The 23,558-nt window shown below is 54.4% G+C and overlaps 2 protein-coding genes across 2 annotated transcripts; one reads left to right on the top strand and one right to left on the bottom strand.

The window, feature by feature from the left end:
- The first annotated feature begins 8,100 nt into the window (after nucleotides 1-8,100).
- On the top strand, nucleotides 8,101-10,868 carry LTC4S (leukotriene C4 synthase). Its single transcript, XM_082834864.1, has 5 exons — nucleotides 8,101-8,215; nucleotides 9,988-10,087; nucleotides 10,193-10,263; nucleotides 10,353-10,434; nucleotides 10,666-10,868. The coding sequence occupies exons 1-5, from the start codon at nucleotides 8,158-8,160 to the stop codon at nucleotides 10,793-10,795; spliced, it is 441 nt and encodes a 146-aa protein (XP_082690990.1). The 5' UTR covers nucleotides 8,101-8,157; the 3' UTR covers nucleotides 10,796-10,868.
- A 980-nt stretch (nucleotides 10,869-11,848) lies between these two features.
- MGAT4B (alpha-1,3-mannosyl-glycoprotein 4-beta-N-acetylglucosaminyltransferase B) lies at nucleotides 11,849-21,959 on the bottom strand. Its single transcript, XM_082835583.1, has 15 exons — nucleotides 21,572-21,959; nucleotides 16,267-16,452; nucleotides 16,040-16,180; nucleotides 15,826-15,959; nucleotides 15,375-15,421; nucleotides 14,932-15,045; nucleotides 14,626-14,701; nucleotides 14,383-14,497; nucleotides 13,888-14,018; nucleotides 13,605-13,712; nucleotides 13,291-13,484; nucleotides 12,792-12,870; nucleotides 12,622-12,709; nucleotides 12,430-12,542; nucleotides 11,849-12,324 (listed from the first exon to the last, which is right to left on the bottom strand). The coding sequence occupies exons 1-15, from the start codon at nucleotides 21,666-21,668 to the stop codon at nucleotides 12,301-12,303; spliced, it is 1,647 nt and encodes a 548-aa protein (XP_082691709.1). The 5' UTR covers nucleotides 21,669-21,959; the 3' UTR covers nucleotides 11,849-12,300.
- Between the last annotated feature and the right edge of the window lie 1,599 nt (nucleotides 21,960-23,558).

Here is a 23,558-nt window from a genome sequence, read left to right on the forward strand (position 1 = left end):
AACACCAAAGGCACAATCCATGAAAGAAATAATTGATAATACAGATTTCTTTAAAATTTATCTTCATTAAAATTTGTCCTTGACAGAGCAGAAACTCTGTCAAAGACACTGTCAAGAGAATGAGAAGACAAGCCACAAATTGGGAGAAAATATTTGCAAAAGACACATCTGATAAAGGACTATTATCCAAAGTGTACAAATAACTCTTAAAACTCAACAATAAGAAAACAAACAACTCAATTTAAAAAAACGGTCATATGACCTTAACACACACCTCACCAAAGAAGATATACAGATGGCAAATAAGCATATGAAAAGATGTTCCACATCATATGTCATTAGGGAAATGCAAATTAAAACAAGATACCACGTACATCTACTGGAATGGCAAAATCCAGAATGCTGACACCACCAAATACTGGCAAAGATGTGGAGCAACAGGAGGTCTCATTTATTGCTGGTGGGAATGCAAAATGGTACAGCCACCTTGCAAAACAGCTTGCTAGTTTCTTACAAAACTAAACATGCTCTTACCATACAATCCAGCAATCGTAGTCCTTGGTATTTACCCAAATGAGTTGAGAACTTACATCTAGGCAAAAACCTCCACATAGATGTTTATAGCAGCTTTACTCATAATTGCTAAAACTTGAAAGCAACCAAGATGTCCTTCAGTAGTGAATGGATAAATTGTGATACACCCAGATAACGGAATATAATTCAGCACTGAAAAGAAATGAGCTATTAAGTCATGAAAAGACATGGAGGAGCTTTAAATGCATATTACTAAGTGAGAGAAGCCAATATGAAAAGGCTACATACTGTATGATTCCAATCATATGACATTTTGGAAAAGATAAAGCTGTAGAACTGGTGAAAAGTTCAATGGTTTCCAGGGAGAGAATAGAGGGAAGGCAGCCAGGCCAACTTGATAGTCATTTGCTCATTCATCGGTATGTTTCTTTGAGCATCAACAACATGCGGGACTTGGGGACCAGGCAGAGAGCAGTCATCTCCTCCCAGGTACTCTTGGAAGGGTGGGGAGATAGAAATCCAACAAGGAAAACAGAGAGGGACAGGGCTGCCCGGGAAGGGTGCTCAGGGATCCTGGGGGTGCATAAGGGACCCCAGGTGCCCAAACAGAATCAGGCTGAGGAGGTCTAAGGTCAGAGCCATGAATCTGCAAGGTGATTCTACAGGGTGGAGCATGAGCTGGGAACAAGTGGGTTAGGTCAAGAGCAAGACGTGCCATCATAACAAATGTTATTTCCTTGTGCAGAAAGCTTAGGGTTGTGATAAGAAGCATGGACACACATCACTTCAGTGGCATTCTTGCCCAAATGAATAACCTCAGTCTAATCATGTAAAGAGGGCTTCCCTGGTGGCACAGTGGTTAAGAATCCAGCTGCCAATGCAGGGGACATGGGTTCAAGCCCTGGTCCGGGAAGATCCCACTGCGGAGCAACTGAACCCATGCGCCACAACTACTGAAGCCCACGCGCATATAGCCTCTGCTTCGCAACGAGAAGACACCGCAATGAGAAGCCCACATACCGCAACAAACAGTAGCCCCCTCTCGGCACAACTAGAGAAAGCTTGCACGCAGCAGTGAAGACCCAACACAGCCACAAATAAAATAAATAAAATCTTTTAAAAAAGTATAATCATGTAAAGACATCAGAAAATCCAAATTGAGAGTCATCTACAAAATAACTCACATTCTTCATCAGTGTTGAGATTATGAAAGATCACTGAAAGCACACTGAAGACCCATCCAATTGTCTCAGATTGGAGGAGACCAAGGACACGTGATCCTGGACCAGAAAAAGGATGTTATGGGACAACATACTGAAATTTGGTTAAGGTCTGTAGATTAATAGTCTTGGATCAATGTTAGTCTCCTGGTTTTAATCACAGTACTGTTTTTATGTAACATGCTAACTTTTTTTTTAACATCTTTATTGGAGTATAATCGCTTTACAATGGTGTGTTAGCTTCTGCTTTATAACAAAGTGAATCAGCTATACATATACATATGTCCCCATATCTCCTCCCTCTTGCGTCTCCCTCCCACCCTCCCTATCCCACCCCTCTAGGTGGTCACAAAGCACCCAGTGGATCTCCCTGTGCTATGCGGCTGCTTTCCACTAGCTATCTGTTTTACATTTGGTAGTGTATGTATGTCCATGCCACTCTCTCACTTCGTCCCAGCTTACCCTTCCCCCTCCCTGTGTCCTCAAGTCCATTCTTTAGTTAAGACCTGTGGGATCTAGTTTCCCGACCAGGGATGGAACCCAGACCCTCTGCACTGGAAACACGGAGGCTTAACCACTGGACCAACAGGGAAGTCCCAGTCAATATTTTTTCTATGTGCCCCCTCCTCCTGCACCCTACGCCGCCTTCCCTAGCGAGGGAGCGCTTCGCGCGCTGAGCAGGCCCCCGGAGTGGGTGCGGTGGGAAGGCCATTGATCGCTTCCCTCACCCGCAGACCGAGAGGCCAAGTCAGAGTCAGCGGGGGCCTGCGGTGGTGGTGAAGCCGAGCCCTCCAAGTCCGCGGGGTACGAGGGGTCGAGGGGTCGGCTGGGTAGGAGGCGCTGCCAGAGCCCCTGCCTCCGCCCTTTCCGGCCGGCTCCAGCGACTGCAGTGGGGCCTGGTGGAGTGTGCTGTGGCTGCCTCCTGGGGTCCCCAGGGGACTGCGCGGCGCCGCGTCCCCTGCCGCTCTCGTTACCGCGTCCCCTGCCGCTCTCGTTACCGCTGACACGGCCAAGAGGCGGCGCACCGTACCCGCCGTCAAGGCGGCGGTGCGGTACATTGGAGGGCTCCGGCTGCCTGGCTTTTGTACTATTTTTTAAAACCAACTTTATTGAGGTATAATTTACATACCATAACATATGCCCATCTTAAGTATAAAATTCAACGATTTTTGGTGAATTTACAGAGTTGTGCGAAGTTCACCACAATTCAGTTTTAGTACATTTTCATCATCCCAGTAATGCTCCCGGCCCCTGGCCACCAGTGATCTGTTTTCTGTCTCTATGGATTTGTCTTTTCTGGACATTTCATATAAAGGAATTCGAACGATATGTGTTTTGTGTCTGCCACAACTTTGAGTAATGTTTTAGAGGTCTTTGTACTATTTTAGTGGCACAATTGGTGAAACTTCAATAAGATCTGTAATGGCTGATAGTATTGTATCAATGTTAATTTCTGAGTTTACATAATTGAATCATAATTATATAAGATGTTAACATTAGAGGAAGCTGGGTGATGGGAAATGTGTGCTATTTGTGCAAAATATTTTGTAAGTAAAACAATTTCAAAATAAACCTTTTCTTTTTAATTTAAGCTTAGGGTGTGAGTTGTGTACTGCTTATGATTGTCTATGGTACTGAGATTGTGGTTTCTTTTCTTTTTAAAAATTTTTCTTAATTTTTAAAAATTAAAAAACTTTTTTATACCGCAGGTTCTTATTAGTCATCCATTTTATACACATCAGTGTATACATGTCAATCCCAATCGCACAATTCATCACACCCCCACCCCCACCCCCTCGCCACTTTCCCCCCATGGTGTCCATACGTTTGTTCTCTACACCTGTGTCTCAATTTCTGCCCTGCAAACCGGTTCATCTGTACCATTTTTCTAGGTTCCACATATATGCGTTAATATACGATATGTTTTTCTCTTTCTGACTTACTTCACTCTGTATGACAGTCTCTAGATCCATCCACATCTCAAAAAATGACCCAATTTCGTTCCTTTTTATGGCTGAGTAATATACCATTGTATATATGTACCACATCTTCTTTATCCATTCGTCTGTTGATGGGCATTTAGCTTGCTTCCATGACCTGGCTATTGTAAATAGTGCTGCAATGAACATTGGGGTGCATGTGTCTTTTTGAATTATGGTTTTCTCCTGGTATATGCCCAGTAGTGGGATTGCTGGATCATATGGTAATTCTATTTTTAGTTTTTTAAGGAACCTCCATACTGTTCTCCATAGTGGCTGTATCAATTTACATTCCCACCAACAGTGCAAGAGGGTTCCCTTTTTTCCGCACCCTCTCCAGCATTTGTTGTTTGTAGATTTTGTGATGATGCCCATTCTAACTGGTGTGAGGTGATACCTCATTGTAGTTTTGATTTGCATTTCTCAATAATTAGTGATGTTGAGCAGCTTTTCACGTGCTTCTTGGCCATCTGTATCTCTTCTTTGGAGAGAGCTCTATTTAGGTCTTCTGCCCATTTTTGGATTGGGTTGTTTGTTTCTTTAATATTGAGCTGCATGAGCTGTTTATATATTTTGGAGATTAATCCTTTGTCCATTGATTCGTTTGCAAATATTTTCTCCCATTCTGAGGGTTGTCTATTCGTCTTATGGGTTCCTTTGTTGTGCAAAAGCTTTGAAGTTTCATTAGGTCCCATTTGTTTATTTTTATTTCCATTACTCTAGGAGGTGGGTCAAAAAAGATCTTGCTGTGATTTATGTCAAAGAGTGTTCTTCCTATGTTTTCCTCTAAGAGTTTTATAGTGTCTGGTCTTACATTTAGGTTTCTAATCCATTTTGAGTTTATTTTTGTGTATGGTGTTAAGGAGTGTTCTAATTTCATTCTTTTACATGTAGCTGTCCAGTTTTCCCAGCACCACTTCTTTAAGAGACTGTCTTTTCTGCATTGTATATCTTTGCCTCCTTTGTCATAGATTAGTTGACCATAGGTGCATGGGTTTATCTCTGGGCTTTCTATCTTGCTCCATTGATCTATGTTTCTGTTTTTGTGCCAGTACTGTATTGCCTTGATTACTGTAGCTTTGTAGTATAGTCTGAAGTCGGGGATTCTGATTCCTCCAGCTCCACTTTTTTCCCTCAAGACTGCTTTGGCTATTCAGGGTCTTTTTTGTCTCCATACAAATTTTAAGATTTTTTTTGTTCTAGTTCTGTAAAAAAAATGCCATTGGTAATTTGATAGGGATTGCATTGAATCTGTAGATTGCTTTGGGTAATATAGTCATTTTCACAATATTGATTCTTCCAATCCAAGAACATGGTATATCTCTCCATCTGCTGGTATCACCTTTAATTTCTTTCATCAGTGTCTTATAGTTTTCTGCATACAGGTCTTTTGTCTCCCTAGGTAGGTTTATTCCTAGGTATTTTATTCTTTTTGTTGCAATGGTAAATGGGAGTGTTTCCTTAATTTCTCTTTCAGATATTTCATCATTAGTATATAAGAATGAAAGAGATTTCTGTGCATTAATTTTATATCCTGCAACTTTACCAAATTCATTGATTAGCCCTAGTAGTTTTCTGGCGGCATCTTTAGGATCCTCTATGTATAGTATCATGTTATCTGCAAACAGTGGTAGTTTTAATTCTTCTTTTCCAATTTGTATTCCTTTTATTTATTTTCCTTCTCTGATTGCTGTGGCTAGGACTCCAAAACTATGTTGAATAATAGTGGTGAGAGCGGACATCCTTGTCTTGTTCCTGATCTTAGAGGAAATGCTTTCAGTTGAATGAGATCCTTGATGGGTAGAGTAATCTTGGTTGCAGGTTTTTCTCCTTCCTCACTCTAAATATGTCCTGCCAGTCCCTTCTGGCTTGCAGAGTTTCTGCTGAAAGATCAGCTGTTAACATTATGGGGATTCCCTTGTGTGTTTTTTGTTGGTTTTCCCTTGCTGCTTTTAATATATTTTCTTTGTATTTAATTTTTGACAGTTTGATTAATATGTGTCTTGGCGTATTTCTCCTTGGATTTATCCTGTATGGGACTCTCTGTGCTTCCTGGACTTGATTAACTATTTCCTTTCCCATATTAGGGAAGTTTTCAACTATAATCTCTTCAAATATTTTCTCAGTCCCTTTCTTTTTCTCTTCTTCTGAAACCCATATAATTCGAATGTTGGTGCATTTAATGTTGTCCCAGAGGTCTCTGAGACTGTCCTCAGTTCTTTTCATTCTTTTTTCTTTATTCTGTTCTGCAGTAGTTATTTCCAGTACTTTATCTTCCAGGTCACTTATCCGTTCTTCTGCCTCAGTTATTCTGCTATTGATCCCATCTAGAGTATTTTTAATTTCATTTATTGTGTTGTTCATCGTTGCTTGATTCATCTTTAGTTCTTCTAGATCCTTGTTAAATGTTTCTTGCATTTTCTCTATTCTATTTCCAAGATTTTGGATTATCTTTACTATCATTATTCTGAATTCCTTTTCAGGTAGACTGCCTATTTCCTCTTCATTTGTTAGGTCTGGTGGGTTTTTATCTTGCTCCTTCATCTGCTGTGTGTTTTTCTGTCTTTTCATTTTGCTTATCTTACTGTGTTTGGGGTCTCCTTTTTGCAGGCTGCAGGTTCACAGTTCCTGTTGTTTTTGGTGTCTGTCCCCAGTGGCTAAAGTTGGTTCAGTGGGTTGTGTAGGCTTCCTGGTGGAGGGGACTAGTGCCTGTGTTCTGGTGCATGAGGCTGGATCTTGTCTTTCTGGTGGGCAGGTCCACGTCTGGTGGTGTGTTTTGGGGTGTCTGTGGACTTATTATGATTTTAGGCAGCCTCTCTGCTAATGGATGGGGCTGTGTTCCTTTCTTGCTAGTTGTTTGGCATAGGGTGTCCAGCACTGTAGCTTGCTGGTTGTTGAGTGAAGCTGGGTGCTGGTGTTGAGATGGAGATCTCTGGGAGATTTTTGCCATTTGATATTATGTGGAGCTGGGAGGTCTCTTGTGGACCAGTGTCCTGAAGTTGGCTCTCCCACCTCAGAGGCACAGCACTGACTCCTGGCTGCAGCACTAAGAGGCTTTCATCCACATGGCTCAGAATAAAAGGGAGAAAAAGTAGAAAGAAAGAAAGAAAGAGAGAGAGAAAGAAAGAAAGAAAGAAAGAAAGAAAGAAAGAAAGAAAGAAAGAAAGAAAGAAAGAAAGAGAAAGAAAGAAAGAAAGGAAGGAAGGAAGGAAGAAAGAAAGAAAGAAAGGAGGAAGGGAGGGAGGGAGGGAGAAAGGAAGGAAGGAGGGAAGGAAGGAAAGAAAGAAAGAAGATAAAATAAAGTTATTAAAATAAAAAATAATTATTAAGAAAAAAAAATTTTAAAGAAAAAAAAAAGACGGATGGATAGAACCCTAGGACAAATGGTGGAAGCAAAGCTATACAGACAAAATCTCACACAGAAGCATACACATACACACAAAAAGAGGAAAAGGGGAAAAATCATAAATCTTGCTCTCAAAGTCCACCTCCTTAATTTGGGATGATTGGTTGTCTATTCATATATTCCACAGATGCAGGGTACATCAAGTTGATTGTGGAGCTTTAATCCGCTGCTTCTGAGGCTGCTGGGAGAGATTTCCCTTTCTCTTCTTTGTTCTCACAGCTCCAGGGGCTCAGCTTTGGATCTGGCCCAGCCTCTGCATGTAGGTCGCCAGAGGGCGTCTGTTCTTCGCTCAGACAGGACGGGGTTAAAAGAGCAGCTGCTTCGGGGACTCTGGCTCACTCAGGCCGGGGGGAGGGAGGGGTACGGAGTGCGGGGCGAGCCTGCGGCGGCAGAGGCCAGCGTGACGTTGTACCGGCCTGAGGCGCGCTGTGTGTTCTCCCAGGGGAGTTGTCCCTGGATCCCGGGACCCTGGCAGTGGCGGGCTGCACAGGCTCCCCGGAAGGGGGGTGTGGATAGTGACCTGTGCTCGCACACATGCTTCTTGGTGGCGGCAGCAGCAGCCTTAGCGTCTCATGCCCGTCTCTGGGGTCTGCGCTGTTAGCCGCGGGTCTCTGGAGCTCCTTTAAGCAGCGCTCTTAATCCCCTCTCCTCGCGCACCAGGAAACAAAGAGGGAAGAAAAAGTCTCTTGCCTCTTCGGCAGGTCCAGACTTTTCCCCGGACTCCCTCCGGGCTAGCCGTGGTGCACTAACCCCCTGCAGGCTGTGTTCACGGATTCTTAACACTGCGTCACCAGGGAAGCTCTGGCCCTGGTTTCCACTTGCTCAGCCTGACCAGGCTCCCCAGGTCTCTCAGGCAATGGTCACGCCCCCTTCCCCAACCCCCTCCACTGAGAAGGGGCGGGGAGAGCGCGCCACTCTTCCTCTTCTGGGTCAGCCTCTGAGCAGCAGACAAGGGTGATAAGAGCCCCACAGCTAGCCCTCTCAGAGTCCAGCCTGGCCCGACAGAGCCACCGCCACCATGAAGGACGAAGTGGCTCTTCTGGCCTCTGTCACCCTCCTGGGAGTCTTGCAGCAAGGTGGGCTGGTTTCTGCTCTGGCAGTGGGTGGGCTTCGGACCCCCGCAGTCTGCCTTCTGCCCTCTAGGCACTGGGGAGGTGCTGGGGTCCAGGCCCAGGTGAGGGACAGCCCAGACTCCTGGTATGAAAGCTCTTCTGCCCCCCACCAGAGGGCTGAGGGGCTTGCATTTTCCCCAAGTGGGGAGGGGGAAGCCCTGGAGGGGTGTCTGCAGGGCAAACTGTGAAACCCTGAGCAGGGACCAAGGCTGAGGTACCCAACCTAGGGGATGGGCAGCGAAATGGAAAATGGCCCCTGAGGAACAACTGAGGTAGGCATGTGGGCTGCCTGGCTTGGGGTTGGAGGGTGGCACCTCAGCCAGCATAAAGAACCCTGGAGGAGGGCAGGGGCTTTCAGGGAGCAGGTGGGGCATCCAGCTATGTTGGGCTCTAGGGCCTGAGCAGGGGGGCAGGGTGCCAGGATGAATGGGTGTTCTGATGGTGAGTACAGAAGTGGGACAGCCATGGGCTTGATGCAGCCCTACTCCATCTGATCCCTGCCCTCCCCAGCGGTCCCCTCTCTGGGTGTCCCAGTGGGAGGGCCCCATCCCCTGGGCCTGCCTTCAAAGTCACCCTCTCTATGCTGGAACCATGTGGAGCTAGACAGGGTTGAAACCTGCTTTTTGGCCCCCAAAGTTGCCTGTTTGGTGCCCTTCTCAGACCAGCCCTAGAGACACATTCCTGGGATAGATATTCTGGCTTTGGAGGACACCATTGCCTCACACTGTATGGGCTAGGACGAGACACAGCCTGGGGCAGGGGCCCTGGAGTGGCTGAGCAGACAGGCTGACTTGATCTCCAGCCATACCAGTAAGCTTGGCCCTCAGCCCTTCTTCACATACACTGTGCTGGCAAGGCTACCCTTGGTATCCACAGTGCGCTAAGGTTGGGATATGTCTGCAGAGGGCCTGGCACCAAGGGCACCAGGGCCATGGGACTTGCAGGAAGATAGTTGGAGACACCCAGTACTGGGACTGTTTGTGTGGTGGGCACCTGGCCTCAGGCGAAGTGAAGGGCTCCTGTGCACTCAGACCCTCAAGGGCCAGCCCACCCTCTGTACCCACCCATGTTGGAAGGGAGAGGGGCAGAGCCCTGGTGGCTTGGGGTTGGACTAGAATAGTCCCAGCCTTAACCACCTGGGGGCAGAGGAGAGGGTGTCTGTCAGATTGAGGCAGAGCCTGAACAGAGAAACTGAGGCAGGAACCCACACCACAGTTTGGAGGCACAGCGACCCAGGCTTGGTCGGGAGGTCCCTCCTGGTGAGCTCTGTGGGTGGCGGAGCAGGGACAGTTGGCCACAGGGTGTGTGATCCTCTGTACCTGGAAGGATGCAGCCAACTCTGCCCTCAGGTGGCACTCCCATTCCAGGGACCTGGGCCAAAGTCCAGGCCTAGAGGGTGGGAGTTGGACATTTGCCTGTGTTTTGCAAGTGAAATGATTCAGGAGCAAAGTCCTGCGGGCAGGTGTCCTGTGACGTGTCATCCCTTCCCTTACACTCACTGGGCTGGACAGGGCCTCTCAGAGCCCCAGGCCGGCACCCTGCCCTCCCCACTGAGTGTCGTGGACACAGGGCAAGCTCGAAGAGCAGGGGCTGGCGGTCCCCTTGGTCGGGCTTTTAAAGGGGAGTCGTGACGAGCAGGGTGTGGAGCTGGGAAAAGAAAAGATGCGCGGCCAGACTGGAGGCGGGGCCGGGAGTCTGGGTGCCAGATCTGACTCCGGCAACACCTCCTCCCCCAGCCTACTTCTCGCTGCAGGTGATCTCGGCGCGCAGGGCCTTCCACGTGTCTCCGCCGCTTACCACCGGCCCGCCGGAGTTCCAGCGCATCTACCGAGCCCAGTGAGGCGCGGTGGGAGGGCGCGGGGCAGGGATCTAGGCAGCCCCGGGCGGTCAGGCTCGGAGGCCCCAGGCCGGCGCCCTTATGCCGCTCCTCCCCCACCGCAGAGTGAACTGCAGCGAGTACTTCCCGCTGTTCCTCGCCACGCTCTGGGTCGCCGGCATCTTCTTTCACGAAGGTCTGAGAGCGGGCCAGGGGCGCACGCACTAGAGCCACGGGGGTCCCCGCATCAGCGGGCTCACCCCACCCCGCCCTCCCCTTTCCCAGGGGCGGCAGCACTGTGTGGCCTGGTATACCTGTTCGCGCGCCTCCGCTACTTTCAGGGCTACGCGAGATCTGCGCAGCAAAGGTGAGAACCGGGGCGGGGCTCCCGGGAGGTCCACCGGGGCGGGGAAAGGTGGCTTGGCTTGTGGGCAGGGTCTTGACCGCAGAGGCCGCAAGCGGATGCCGGGCGGGACCAGGAGACTGGTTGGAGGCGGTTCCCTTTTGGGGGCAGGTGGGCGGGCCCTGGTGGAGGCGGGCCGTAGGGTTGGGGTGGGGCCATTGCCCCCGCCCCGCCCCCGCTGAGCACTGCCCGCAGGCTGGCCCCGCTGTACGCGAGCGCGTACGCGCTCTGGCTTCTTGTGGCGTTGGCGGCGCTTGGCCTACTCGCCCACTTCCTCCCGGCCGCGCTCCTCGGACAGTTCCAGAAACTGCTGCAGAAGGCCTGAGACGGAGGACGCCGGGTGGGCGGAGCCTCCTGGAGGACGGGGGAGGGTGCTCGCCCCCATTCCAGTCTCTCATTAAAGCGTGATCTCGAGTGCACTGTCTGGGTTGGAGTGGGTTGCGCCCTGCGGGTTGTAGAGCTTGGAGGGGCCTAGCTTCAGGCCACAGCAGTCTGTCGGGCTGCGGAAGGGAAGAGGCCTCTCTCGGGCAGGGGCTCGATCGGGCCCTGGGTCCGGTCCTCTCCCGCCCTGCTCCCCCACGCTGCTAGTCACACATCCTTTCCCGCCGGGGCTCACCCCACGGCTCCTCCTCCCTGCGGTCAGCTCTCTCCTCGCCTGTCCCCCTCCTATGAGGCCTGCCTCTCCACTGACCCTCAGCCGCCCTATTCCTCATACCCTGGACTTCACAGCCGATACGAGGGGCTTTTTTTGGGTCGGTACTCGGTTACCGGCATCTAGAACAATGCAGTGTTCAGGGCAACCTGTTGCGGCCCGCGGAGAACGACGATGAACTTAATCAATGTAGTTTTAAGAGGCGCTCTCCAGTAAACGTCCTAGTGTCTCGGGGGACCAGATCTGAGGAAGGCCTGCTGGCCGGGAAGAGTCCCTAAAAAGGTGACTTTTAGCTGAGCAGGCAGAGGAGCTTTCAAAGCAGGGCAAAAACAAAGGCCCTGAGATGGATGGGAGGACCTAAAATGAGTCACAGACTGGGGACAGGAGCAGGGCCTTGGAGACGGCGGAAAAGGTGGGACTGAGACCCAGGAAGGAGTGGGAGGAGGAGGTGGGGGGATGCCTTTGGTGAGAGGCGGCTGCAGGCACTTGGGGAGGTATGATGGGCGCTAGGGGGCGCGCTCCGAGGAGGGTTATCACGGAAGTGGGGGCGGTTTGGGGGCGTGGACCCAGATTCCGCACCAGCTCCATCAGCGAGTTACCGACCGGGCGCCGGGACCCTCCCAGAGAATGCGAGCGAGGTCCTGCGGAACTGCGCGGAGGGCGGGGTCGCCGGGTGGTATCGCTGGGCGGCTAGGCGCCAGGCTGTGAGCTTGGAGCAGGCACACACTTCATTAACCCTTTATTACAAGGAGCGCTCTTATAGAAGTATATGTGGACTTAACGTGAAAAAAATCAAATGTATCCAAGAATAAAAAACACAGCACATAAAGTAGTATATGCATTCCAGTGTTCGCGCGGAGACAGTGGGCGCCCAGGAAAAGGCTCTTCTATAAAGGTCTGGCTCAAGGGGGCCAGGATGCGAACGGTTCCGGGCGGCGCGGACCGGCCTCAGGCACAGTGTGGGGGCCTCCTGCCTCTTCCCCGCGGCCGGCGGGCGGGGCAGCACCAGTTCCTGGGGCCTCCGGGCCAGCGGCCACCCCAGGCCAATGGAGTGGGGTGCCAGGCAGAACTCCTCAGACTGGGGTGGCCGCGCCTGGCCCTCCGGGGGCAGCGGCGACGACATCCCAGGTCTCGTGGGCTTCAGGGCCAGCCAAAACGCACCCTCAGAAGCCCTTGGCTTAGTCAGCCTTTTTCAGGAAGATCTGGAAGAGCAGGGCTCAGTGTCAGCTGGGGTCTCAGAGAGCAGCCCTGGTCTAGCTATTTGGTACAGCTCCCCATTCCCTGTACCCAGCCCTGCCCTATATCACCTCACTCAGAATGACCCACACCGGCGAGTCTGTCTGGATGGAGAGGCGCAGTGCTTCCAGGGGGCCAAAGGCTGGGTCCACTTCTCCCTGTGCCACACCCTTGTAGAAAGAGCCTGGGGGAGTGCAGCAATGAGAGGTTGTCCCAAGACTCCTGCCTCTCCCCTCACCTCCACTTGACTGCCCCTCACTCACCGATCTGGAGGTAGCCATCAGAGCTCCGAGGGTACTGGAGGGTGGCTGAACGGCCCTCCTGCAGGGCCTCCTTGTCTGACTGGAGGTTCTGGGGACAAAATCAAGGGGCTGAAGCCAGTGGCTGTGGAAGGGGCAGGCCTCAGTACACACCCACCTGCTACTACACTCACATCAAAGGGCAGCACCTCCACAGATGTGTTGAAGAGCTTGTCCTCTGGGTGCTCAATGTTCCCACTTCGGAAGAAGAACCTGTGGCCAGACAGGCCTGTGAGCTGCTGCAGGGGTGGGGCACTGCCCAGGCACACTACCCAGCAGAGAAAGGCCAGGCCTGGGCTAGGAGTGCAGTAGGTGGGCCCTGAGGTACTGGGTGAGGCTGGGCACCACCCGGGGCAGCCGTTGGACTGTGCAAGGCAACCAGGGCCTTACTTGTAAGGACAATGGTGATGGGCAATGTCACTGAGCTCCTGTGGGCACTGCTGGACTTAGTCTTTACAAAGTGACTACTGTTCTGAGCCCCACTTTTCAGATAAGAAAACTTAATAAGGTTAAGTAATTTGCAGGGGAGGGTCACAGAGGGAAATCTGCAGGTTCAGAAATTTGTGGTAGGCCTCTACCCTGGTAGCCACCCTGCTCCTCCCCCAAGGTGGACCTGTGGGCGCTGGCACTGACCGCTCCAGTCGCAGTGGCTGGAAGAAGCGGAAGCGGATGAAGTCCCCTGCAGCGGGCGTGAAGGCCCAGAAGAAATCCTCGCGCAGGTAGGCCTTCTCCAGGGTGAAGTGCTGGTATGTCTTGAGGCTCGTGCTCACTTCCGCTGGCGGGTTCACATGCTCCTTCCGCAGTGCCTGCTTCCCAAAGTCCTTGTCCTACAGTGGAGGAGGGACAATGGTGTTAGGGTGGGCCCTGGACTTGCCCTGCTACCTCCTTGTCCAACCTCAGCCCAGGCTCTGCTGTACTCAACTAGGCTTGAGTGTGGCACTGCCCACCTTCAGTTTCTGGATCTTGCCCGCCAGTGAGGAGTGAGTGCCCACGTGCTGGAAGAGGGATGGCTTAAAGCGGATCCGCAGGTTGGCCTTCTGCCGGTCACAGTGCTTCTGTGGAGGGAGGGTGACACACGCTAGGGCTCAACTCAACTCTACCTCTGAAGACAGAAACTCCTCCAGCCAGCAGCGCAGTCTCCTCCTGTCAGGTGCATGGTCACCGACACAGTCCCTACTGGAGGCTGCTTGCTCCACCGCCCCCTCCTGCCTCTGCGCAGGCTCTGCTCACCGCATCCTTCTCAGGATTGCAGACCTTCACCCACAGAATATGGTCCAGGAGCCAGTCGATGGGCTTGTCCCGGTAGAACATGAGGATGAACTCCACAATGACGCTCAAGTCCAGTGACTTGAACATCTTCCCTGGGGGTGGGATTGGAGGGAAAGGGGTGCTGAGTAGGCAGCTCTGCCCTGCCCTACTTCCTCTTAGTCCCTGTGGGGGACTCTGGGAAGGGTCCCACAGCAAAACCTCTGGCTGGCTGCAGGCAGGTGCAGGTAACAAGAGAGCAGACGGGATGGTGAGCCCAAACATCCCGATGCAGAGGGCAGGCAGGAACAGGCCAGGTGGGGCTGCAGCGGGCACTCCAGGCAAAGGCTCAGAGCACGACACTGCATGGTACTAGGGCTCGGAACAGGGCGTGGGACTGAGAGATGATGACAGAGGCAGAAGTGGGCTGGATGGAGATATTTTGGTTAGGTCAGCAGGGCAGGGAGGGGGGTGGCACACCAATGAAGCCCAGCTGGGAGAACTCCAGGATCATCCAGTCCTCGGAGGGCTGCTGGAGTGCGAAGTTCTTCATGGTGCTCAGGTAGTTGGGCTTGGCTATGATGTCATCCTCCAGCTGCACAGTGGTGGGTAGGTAGAAGGGGGCCGGGACTCAGGATGGGCACAGGGGCAGGGCAGGGCTTGCCACCCAGGCCCATCCAGGGTCCAGGGGGAAAAGGGACAGAGCAGGGTCTCAGTGCTCACCTGCACGTAGTAAATGCCTTTGGACTGCGCATACATCATGAGGAAGCAGTAATCAAGGTTCTGTTTGGTCCTCCACCTGTGGGCCAGGGGCAGGGGCCTCAAGAGCTCAGACCCCCTCCACCTCCAATGTGGCTACCACAGAGGCCACTGAGTGGGTAGGAGACCCCCACCCCCCCATGCAGGGGTCCTCCAATGGAACAATGGAGGCACTGCAGGGAAGTGCCCAGGACTCATACACCCACAGACTAGGTTCTTAGCACAGGTGGGCAGGTGCTGGGGGCACAGGGAGGTGGGTAGTGCTAGTACCTGACTCTCTCCTTGGGGTCCCCAAAGGACTCTCGGAGGCGGGAGAAGTCAGGGTAGAAGTGGGGAGAAGGGGAGATGACCTCTAGGAGCCCAGAATGGATCTCTGTAGGGAACCTGGGGGACAGGAAGGCCCAGTGAGTGTGCAGCCTCCAGGGACTGGAGCAGGGACAGAGCTGAGCTAGCTAGACCCCGTCCTTTTTTTAAGGCCCACCAGGCAGACATCCCCTGACACCACACCCATCCTACTGAGGCACTGAGGCTCCAGAGGGGTTGGGTCATCTCTACATGCCCACCCCCTTTCATCAAGAGGGGAAGCACCCTTTCCCACAGAGGGATGGTGCATCTTGCTGCGGGGGGGGGGGGGGGCACAGCCGGCACCTGTCTGCCCAACACCCCGCAAAGGGTCCTCCCTCCACCAGCCTTGTCGGGCTGTCTGTACTTACAAGGCCTTGATATTCTCCGTCACCAGCGAGGTATACTGTGGGTCAGTCTGTGGGGAGACCAAGTGCCCTCCATGAGCCAGGCTGCCAGCCCAAATGGCCTGGAAGAAAGGGCTGAGGGAAGGACACAGCCTTCTCTCCCACATGGAGGGAGTGAGCCCACCATCCTGAAGGCTAAGTAAGACTGGGCCTGGGGGTCACAGGTGCCTCAGAAAAAGCCCTTTTAGATACCTCGGTCCAAGGGGTGGGACAGACTATAACTGGCATCTCCACGAGGGGGCGCTAAAATGTCTTTGCTTTTAACTTTTTATATTGTTAAGTTTGTGAGTGAAACTGACGATTGAACTTCTGAGAGTTTTTTCCTCCGAAATGTTGCTGTTTTCATTCTCCTTGTTATTTTGTGCCGTGTGTCCTCCTCTGAATGTCCCCTCGACCCGTGCCCCAGCCCACTTGCCTCAGCGATCAGCACCACGATGACCGAGTCCTCTTTCTCCTGTGGGCTTAGCTCTGAGATGAGCGAGTGCAGCGTGTCAGTCAGGTACGAGTGCACCTCGCGCCGCACGCTGGGGATGCCCATCACCACTGACACTGCAGGGACGCGGAGGGTTGGTACTGGGCACTGCGTGGGGGTCGTCCCACCACCCGCCACTCCTGGGCCCCGCCCCTACCTCCGGTGCGGCCCTGGCCCACGCGCACGGCGGGCTGCAGGCTGCTTTCCTTGGCTAGCAGGTGTGGCAGGTGGTGGAAGACAGTGGGTAGGTGCAGCACGTGCTTGTGCGAGACGTTCCACGGCTTCAGGCGTGGATCCTCTGGGTGGGTCGGGAAGGGACAGGTCAGACAATGCGGTCTGCCATCAGCCTCGCATCCCCTGCCACTTCCCGCTCCTGCGGCTCACCGGTTAGGCGGCCCCAGGTGCGATTGCTGTCTCCGTCTCGCAGCGCTTGTCTCTCCGACACGGCCCTCTTGATCTCGTCCAGCACCAGGTTGAGCTCCTTGGAGCGCTTGAGGCTCTCCTGCTCAGCTGCATGCAACCGGTCACGCAGCGCCAGAAACTCCCGCTGGTACACGTCCACCACATCGCCTGTGGGTGGTACACAGGCTGTCACCAGGGGGGCAGCATACAGCTGAGGTACTGCTCCTTGAGTGTTAGCCTACACATCTGTTCATACGCCTGCCACATGTGAGCCACATGGGGTTACATAAGGGTCACTCTGAAGTCACAGTGACACTCACACTTGGGGAAGAAAAGCCTCCACTGGGGGAATTAGCCCTTTCCAGTGCTCTCCCTTTATTTTCTGCATTGAGGAGACATCTGAAGTGGGAGGGCTACAGGACCACTTCCAGCCCCAGGTGAGACAAACCTAAGCTGAGGCTGAAAAGGCTCAGACTGAATCCTCTCCATTCCCTCCCCTCTCCTCCCAAAGCCCCCTCTTGCTTCTCCTTGCAGCATCTCCTCCTTCCAGGAAGTAGGGCACCCAAGGTCCCACCCAGGGCACAAGGACCCAGACCTTCCTCAAGGAGCCCTTGGCATTGAGGCCAACCTTGCCCTGTTCCTTCTTTCAGCCTCTGCACTTTGCTTCCCATCCCCGTTCACAGAGATCACAGGCAGCCCCATCCCCAAGGCCCCATGGGGACAGAAAACCTCCCTTGACTCTCCCCCATATCCTGCAAGTAGTACTGAGCCCCATGCACCCATTTGTCACTGTCCTCCTGGTTGTCATTCTACACTAGGCACCAGCTCTGGATTTGCAATCTCACACAGTCCAGCGGGGGTGGGTGGGTGGGGACTGTTGCAGTTACAGCCCCCAATGCTCAGAGGAGCAAATGAAGTTGAGAAACTAGTCAGGGGTCCCTCAGCAAGTCAGCAGCAGAAAGGGGACAAGAGCTCTAAGTGCGCTGAGGCCTGCTTCTCTGGAGATGTGTCCTAGGCCTAGACCATGCCACCCCAGGGGGGCCTGTGTCAGAACCTCCAACTGGGTACCATGTGCAGGCACTAGGGGTGCACATGGGCCAGAAGCAGCACAGAGGTAGGGCTGCTACGTGACAGTGGAGAGGGATCTCCAGGGTGCCAAGCACCTGGCTCCACTGGTCTGGCAGGGCCCAGCGAGCAAGAATGAGACAAATAACATCAACAACGTCGTTATCTGCTGCTGAGGCAGCCAGGTCCTGCCAGGCTGTGCACTCTCAAGGCCTTTTCTAATCGGCTTTTGCCCTCTTTGCCATCACACACACCTCCTTTTCCTTGTCTGATGTCTATGCTTTCACACATGCTGTCTCTTCTGACTGGAATCCCCTTTTCTCTTCTGGGCCTGATGAAAACCCATGTAGCCTTCAAGGCCTAGTTGCCTTCCAGATCTCCCCTCTCACCCTCAGGCAGCTCTTATGTTCCTTGATCCCTTGAGGAGGGGTGGTCACAGCCACTAGAATGCCCTGGGATGGTGTCACCTCCCCACAATCGGGTATACCAAAGGTCATGACCAAGGCAAAGTTCGGTCATCTCAGGACACCCCCTTTCTGCAGCTGGGGCAGAGGCTGAAGTGCTAAGTCCTGGGGAAGAGGGAGGGGTAGCCCCTACGCAGGACGGAGAGGCTGTGGGGGGAGGGGCAGGGGAGCCAAGCAGATCCTTGATGAGGCACTCCAGAGTTAGCAGCTTGCCTGATCTCCCTTCCCACACCCTGCCCATGGGGCCAAAGGCCAGGCCACTTCAAGCTTCTGTGCTCAGGGACAGCCCTGCTGGGGGAGGGAGTCAGGAGTCAGGTTACCAGATCTTTGAGGCTCTGCTCTGGGTTCTGAGGCCAGGTTACCCTGGAAACCTGACCCCTTGAACAGGGAGCTGGCCACCCCCAGCACTCACCTGCCCAGCTGCCAGTAGGGAGGAGGGACTGGAGGTGCTGAGGCCCAGCAGGAGGGAGTTCAGAGCTGCCTACACAGGCAGGTGGCCTCCCTCCTGCCTGGGTCCCTACCCACCCACCTATTGTCCCTGATGCCCTCCCCAATGCCACCCCAGTGCTGTGGAGCTGCTGAGTCTTGCAGGGGCAGCCCTTGTGCTACTGGCTACACCCAAGGCAGCTCCCTGCAGTGGGGACCTCTGTGAAGTGGAGGGAGGGTAAGGAGACCTCATCCCCCTCTGACTGCTGTTGCTGCCCCTGTCGTCCCCCCCCACCCCCCCGCAAACCCGTGGCCTTCTCTGATCTTTAAGTAGGCTGAGCTCTGTCCAACCTTAGCCTGCCCCAGGGGGACAGGCCAGTGGCAGCGGTGGGCCCTGCTGACCTGAATCACCCTGACCACCAAGGCCTAGGCACAGCCTGCTCCCTACCCTGGCCTCCCTTCCTAGGAGCCTTCTTCTGCCCAAGTCCTGGGGGCAGCTGTGGTCACACTACTGGAGGCTTTCCCGCCCCTTCCTCCACCAGAAGGCAGAGTAATCAGGATACCTGAAGCCCATGATACCACAGTCTTCCCTTTGGTTCTCTCTTTGTTACAGAAACAGATTCAAGAGCCAGGCTGGGGCACAGACCTTGTGCTCTGTACTTAGGGAAGGGGAAACAGGCTCAGAGGGGCACAGGCTGGTTCCAGGCCCAGCAAAGGTCTGCTGTTAACCTGCGGTGAGGGGACTTCCCTTGCGGTCCAGTGGCTAAGACTCTGAGCTCCCAATGCAGGGGGCCCAGGTTCAATCCCTGGTCAGGGAACTAGATCCCATATGCCGCAACTAAGACTTCGCAAGTCGCAACTAAAAGATCCTGCACATGGCAAGGAAGATCACACATGTGGCAACGAAGATCCCGCGGGCAGCAACTAAGACCTGGAGCAGCCAAATAAATAAATAAATATTTTTTTAAAAAAGTCCTGCAGTAGGGCAGGGGCATGGAGAGGGTGCAGGTGTTCACCTCCTCTCCAGGACTTGCACCCGCCCTCCCAGTGGTCAAGACAGGCATCCATCATTGCTGAAATCCAAGAGAGGGGACAGCCTAGACATTGGGGAGGGCTGTGTGGCTGAGGCCACCCCCCTGGAGGGTTTGCTGTTTTCCCTGGAGACCTTCAGCTGGTGCTTGGCTGAGGGCTACAGTTTGAGCATTAGTGGAACTGCTGCATGAATTTGGTCAAGGCTGGATATGAAAGTGGGCCTGAAACCCCGTATCTAGGGTCCGTCTTGCTAAGGCCTATGTGTCCTTCCTGGCCCTTGGCTTCCAGGATGCCACCTGTTCCTGCTTTCCCTTCCTCTCTGGCTTCTTGCCCACCTCTTCCCTTCCCTACAGATATGGCTTCCTCTGCCTTTCCTCTAAGCATCGGTGCCTGGGCCAGCCCTCTCCTGAGCCTCCTACTCACTGCAAGCTGGAAGCCAAGGTCCAGTCTGGCCTCAGACTTAGTCTGGTTTCCCCATGGGCTTAATGCAGTCATCTGAATGTAAGAATGAGAAAGGTTCATATAAGAGCCCAGACTCAGTCTTCTCTTCAAGCTTCCAAAGACCAGACCCTACTGGGACTCCCAAAACAGTAACAGCCCTTGATGGGGAAGGCCCAGGTGACCCTCTTGTCACATGTCACACAGGCTTCTGGACTGCCACACCCAAGGGACAAGGACCCCTGCATCTGAGCCCCACATTTCTTTGAGTAGGGGTGCTCTCCTGCTCCACAGGCCCTCCTCGATGCCCCGCTTAGGGAGAGTAGGCTCTAAATGGAGCCATGGGTATCCCCCTCACTCCTGGACACTGTGGCCAGCCAGACTCACAGAGAAGGTGTCCTGGTGGGAGGCTGGTGCTGCAGTTCCTGACACCTGGCTGAGGGCCAGTGGCTGCCATAGGAGGCACACAGGAACTGCGGCCTAGCCCAGGACAAGGTGCAAGGGGTCATCGCTCCACTCACAGCTGAACAAATGTGCCCCAGCCCATCAGATATGGCCCCACCTTGGCCTCCATGCCAGGCTGCTTACATGGCCACTCTCTCAAGGGTCCAAAATGCCCTCCCCCAGGTGACACACCCCACCTACGGAGAACTCCGCCCCAGCCATGCCCTCCATGTACCAAGTCCTAGAGGGTCTCCCCTCAGGCGCTCTGGAGCCCCTAGGGCAGCCCAGGCCTTCACCCAAACAGGGCTGGGCTGAGCTGGGCGGGCAGGAGCCAGGCGGGCAGGAGCCAGGCGGGGACACTGGGACTTGGAGGGTCAGAAACGCTCCAGCTTCTCCCGCAGCCTCTGTTGGGGAACAGGGAAGCAGGAGGTGGGAGGGAGGCAGAGGGTCAGTTGGCCTCAGCCTGATCCTGCTTAGGCCTCCTGCAGGAAAGCCAGACGGCAGGAAGGAAGCAGCTTTTCCCGGTGCCTCCTGTGCTAAAGGCTGGGTAGACAAGGGCCTGCGAGCGCCTCCTCAGCCTTCAACCCTCAGCCAAGGCCCCACTCAGCCCCAGCCATCCCAACCAACACAAAGCAACTCCAGCCAGTGCTGGGGCCTGCCCCCTCAGTCCTAAGTGTGCTGGCCAGATGCAGAGGGGCCATGACGGTGGACTGGCCAGCTTAACCAAACTTCAGGTGAGACCACACAAAATAAGTTAACCGGTAGCCAGGACTGGGTGGGGCGCTCATGAGGCCCTCCATGCATCCCCCCGGGCCAGTAGCCACAGGAAGCATTCCGCAGCACCCACATCCCTGTGGAGGAGTCCTGGGGCCAGATGTCCTGGAGGAGGGCTGTGGAGGCCCCAGGGAGCCGCACCCACAGTGGGCTGGGGTGGAGAGGTGGTGTGAAGTGATGGTACTGCCTGGATGTCTGGCTGCCTCCTCACTCGTGTCTCAGGATCGGTGTACCCAGGTGCCTGGAGCGGTACCCTGGGGACCCTCTGGCACAGCCACCTCTGTGACCTTGTGTCTCTGTCCCTCTCTGAGAACTCTGAGGTCCCCAGCTCACCAGAGGGAGCGACCCGCCCTAACACGGGCAGAACTGTATTCACGAAGGCCGGTCCTGAGCGCGCACGGGGCACCCGACTCCCGCTCACCGGCGCGGCCCAGCCCAGGCCAGAGGAGAATTTCGTTATTCCAGCAGCAAACAAGTGGGAGCGAGGATGGGAGGGGCGTCCTCTCGCACCGCCCGGGCGGGGAAGGGGCGCCCGCGTCGGCTTCCGGCCGCTTTCCGCGGCAGCTGCCCGGACCCCGCTCCGGCCGCCGGCGCCCAGGTGTGGGAGGGGGCGCGAGGCGGACGACGGCGGGGGAGGGGCTCACCTTTCTGGCCGCTGAGCGCCGCGTACCAGGAGAGCGAGAGGAAGGCGCACAGGCAGAAGAGCAGCAGCGTCAGGAAGGCGCCATTGCGGAGCCTCATCTCCTCAGGTGCGCGGTGGGCGCCGGCGGGGCCGAGGCCGCATGGCCCGGGGGGGGCCGGGGCCGGGGCGCGGGGACCTGGAGGCTGAAGGGGCCCCGGCCCCGGGGCGGGGAGGGGCTGGGAGCCCGGGGCCGGGCAGGGATGCGGGCGGGCCTGCCGGGCTGGGGACTGGGTCGGGCACCGCGCTGACGGCTCCTCTGGGGCGCGGGGAGTGGACCTCCTAGGCTCGGCGCTTGGGCCGGGCCAGGCTGGGCTAGGCTGGGCGGTGAGAGCCGCGGCCCGGCCTGGATCCCGGGCCGCCGCGGAGTCGGCTGCGAAGGGCGGGGCGGCCGGGATTTAAAGGGGCCGCATCATCCGCTCCTGCCACCAGCACCACGAGGGGGCGGGGTGGGGGACCAACGCCCGGGATCCCGCCCTCCTGTCTCCGGACAGCGGCCCCCACGTGGGCTCATGCGTCCCGGACTTCACGGCCCTGGGCACTGGCCTCAGGTAGGTCAAAGCTGGGGCCTTCGCGAGTTCGCGTCTTCTGTGGTGGAGGCCATGTGAGGGGGTCCCCCAGCCCCTTCTCAGTAACATTTTCGTTGTGAACTCTCGAAACCCAGATTTGGACTTCAATCACATTAACTTGAGGCCCCTCAGGTCCCTTTGCCAGGTCTGAGAAGTCTAGGCAAATAAAGGTGAGACAAGCTGGGACCTGGGACCTGGAACCCTTTGCTGCAGTGCTTGCTCCTGGACAAACATCTCCTCCAGCAACAAAATACGAAGAAACTACAAGGGACTAAAAAGTACTGTGTGCATGGGCAGTTGGGGCAAATTATGAACAGCAAGATAGAAAAAGACCAAAAACCTGACTGCCACTTCTGAAGAGCCGGGAGCAAAAACAGGGTACCGCACATGCCCCCTGTGCACCATCAAAGGGGTGGGCAGACCACCTAAGCCACCCCTCCTGCCCAACCCCCGGACACACCCCTAACCTCACCCCATGTAAGGGACCAGCGAGCCCCACCCGGGAGCGAGCAAGGGAACCTGTTACTTGTTTTCACTGCCCCCCTGCTGCAGCAGGGCCCCCAGTAAAGCCTTGCCCAAATTTCTTGTCTGGCCTCTTATCAATTTCCATTGATTAAGGAAGGCCAAGAACCCTGACCAGTAACAGATTTCTGGCACCCAACATGGGACCTCTCCCTCTTCACGGGAGAGGATCTGGTCACCTCTGGGACCACTGAAAGCAGCTTCCCCGTGGGTGACAAGAGATCGCCTGAACCTCACCTCGTCACCACATTTGGTAAGTCTGCCTTTCTGGCCCCTAGGGGCCTCAGTACCCTCATTCATGCAATGCTTTTCCCCTCCCGTTTGTCCCTTTCCCTCTGCTTATATCTCTCTACTTCTTTCTCTGTCTTTTCCTACTCCTCTGTCTTATCCTTTGGAGAGAGTGGACATTGGGCAGCTACAGTATCACTCCTCTCAGCACGTGAGACCATGCTCCCTCTGGCCGTCAATGGGTGACAAGCAGAGGTGGGAGAGGCTCGCCTCACACCATGCAGACCTTAGTCCAGTGGGCTCTCCCTGATGGGAGATTTATGACAGTGATAGAATTCAAACCTCATATCATGTAGTGGCTGGAAGTTCTATTGTCCCAGTATTCTCACCTTTATTTTCCTGCTGTCTCTTTTTTTTTAGTCTTTCTCTCCTCCCTTCACCTTGATCCTTACACCTGCACTCCCATCCCCTTTATCCTGAAAAGTTCTTGTTTGTGTCAAGTTTTTGTCGGTGGTACATGTCGAGTAAAAGGATCTTTGTCTTATGTAGTTTTGTCTGTCCAACCGCTCCTGCAAGTCTCTGCTGAAATTGTGGGCCCTGTGGAGCACTTAAGCCTTGAAATACAAACACAGC

This window comes from Leucopleurus acutus (genome assembly GCF_964270905.1).
Source record: "Leucopleurus acutus genome assembly, chromosome: 3".
NCBI classification, from domain to species: domain Eukaryota; kingdom Metazoa; phylum Chordata; class Mammalia; order Artiodactyla; family Delphinidae; genus Leucopleurus; species Leucopleurus acutus.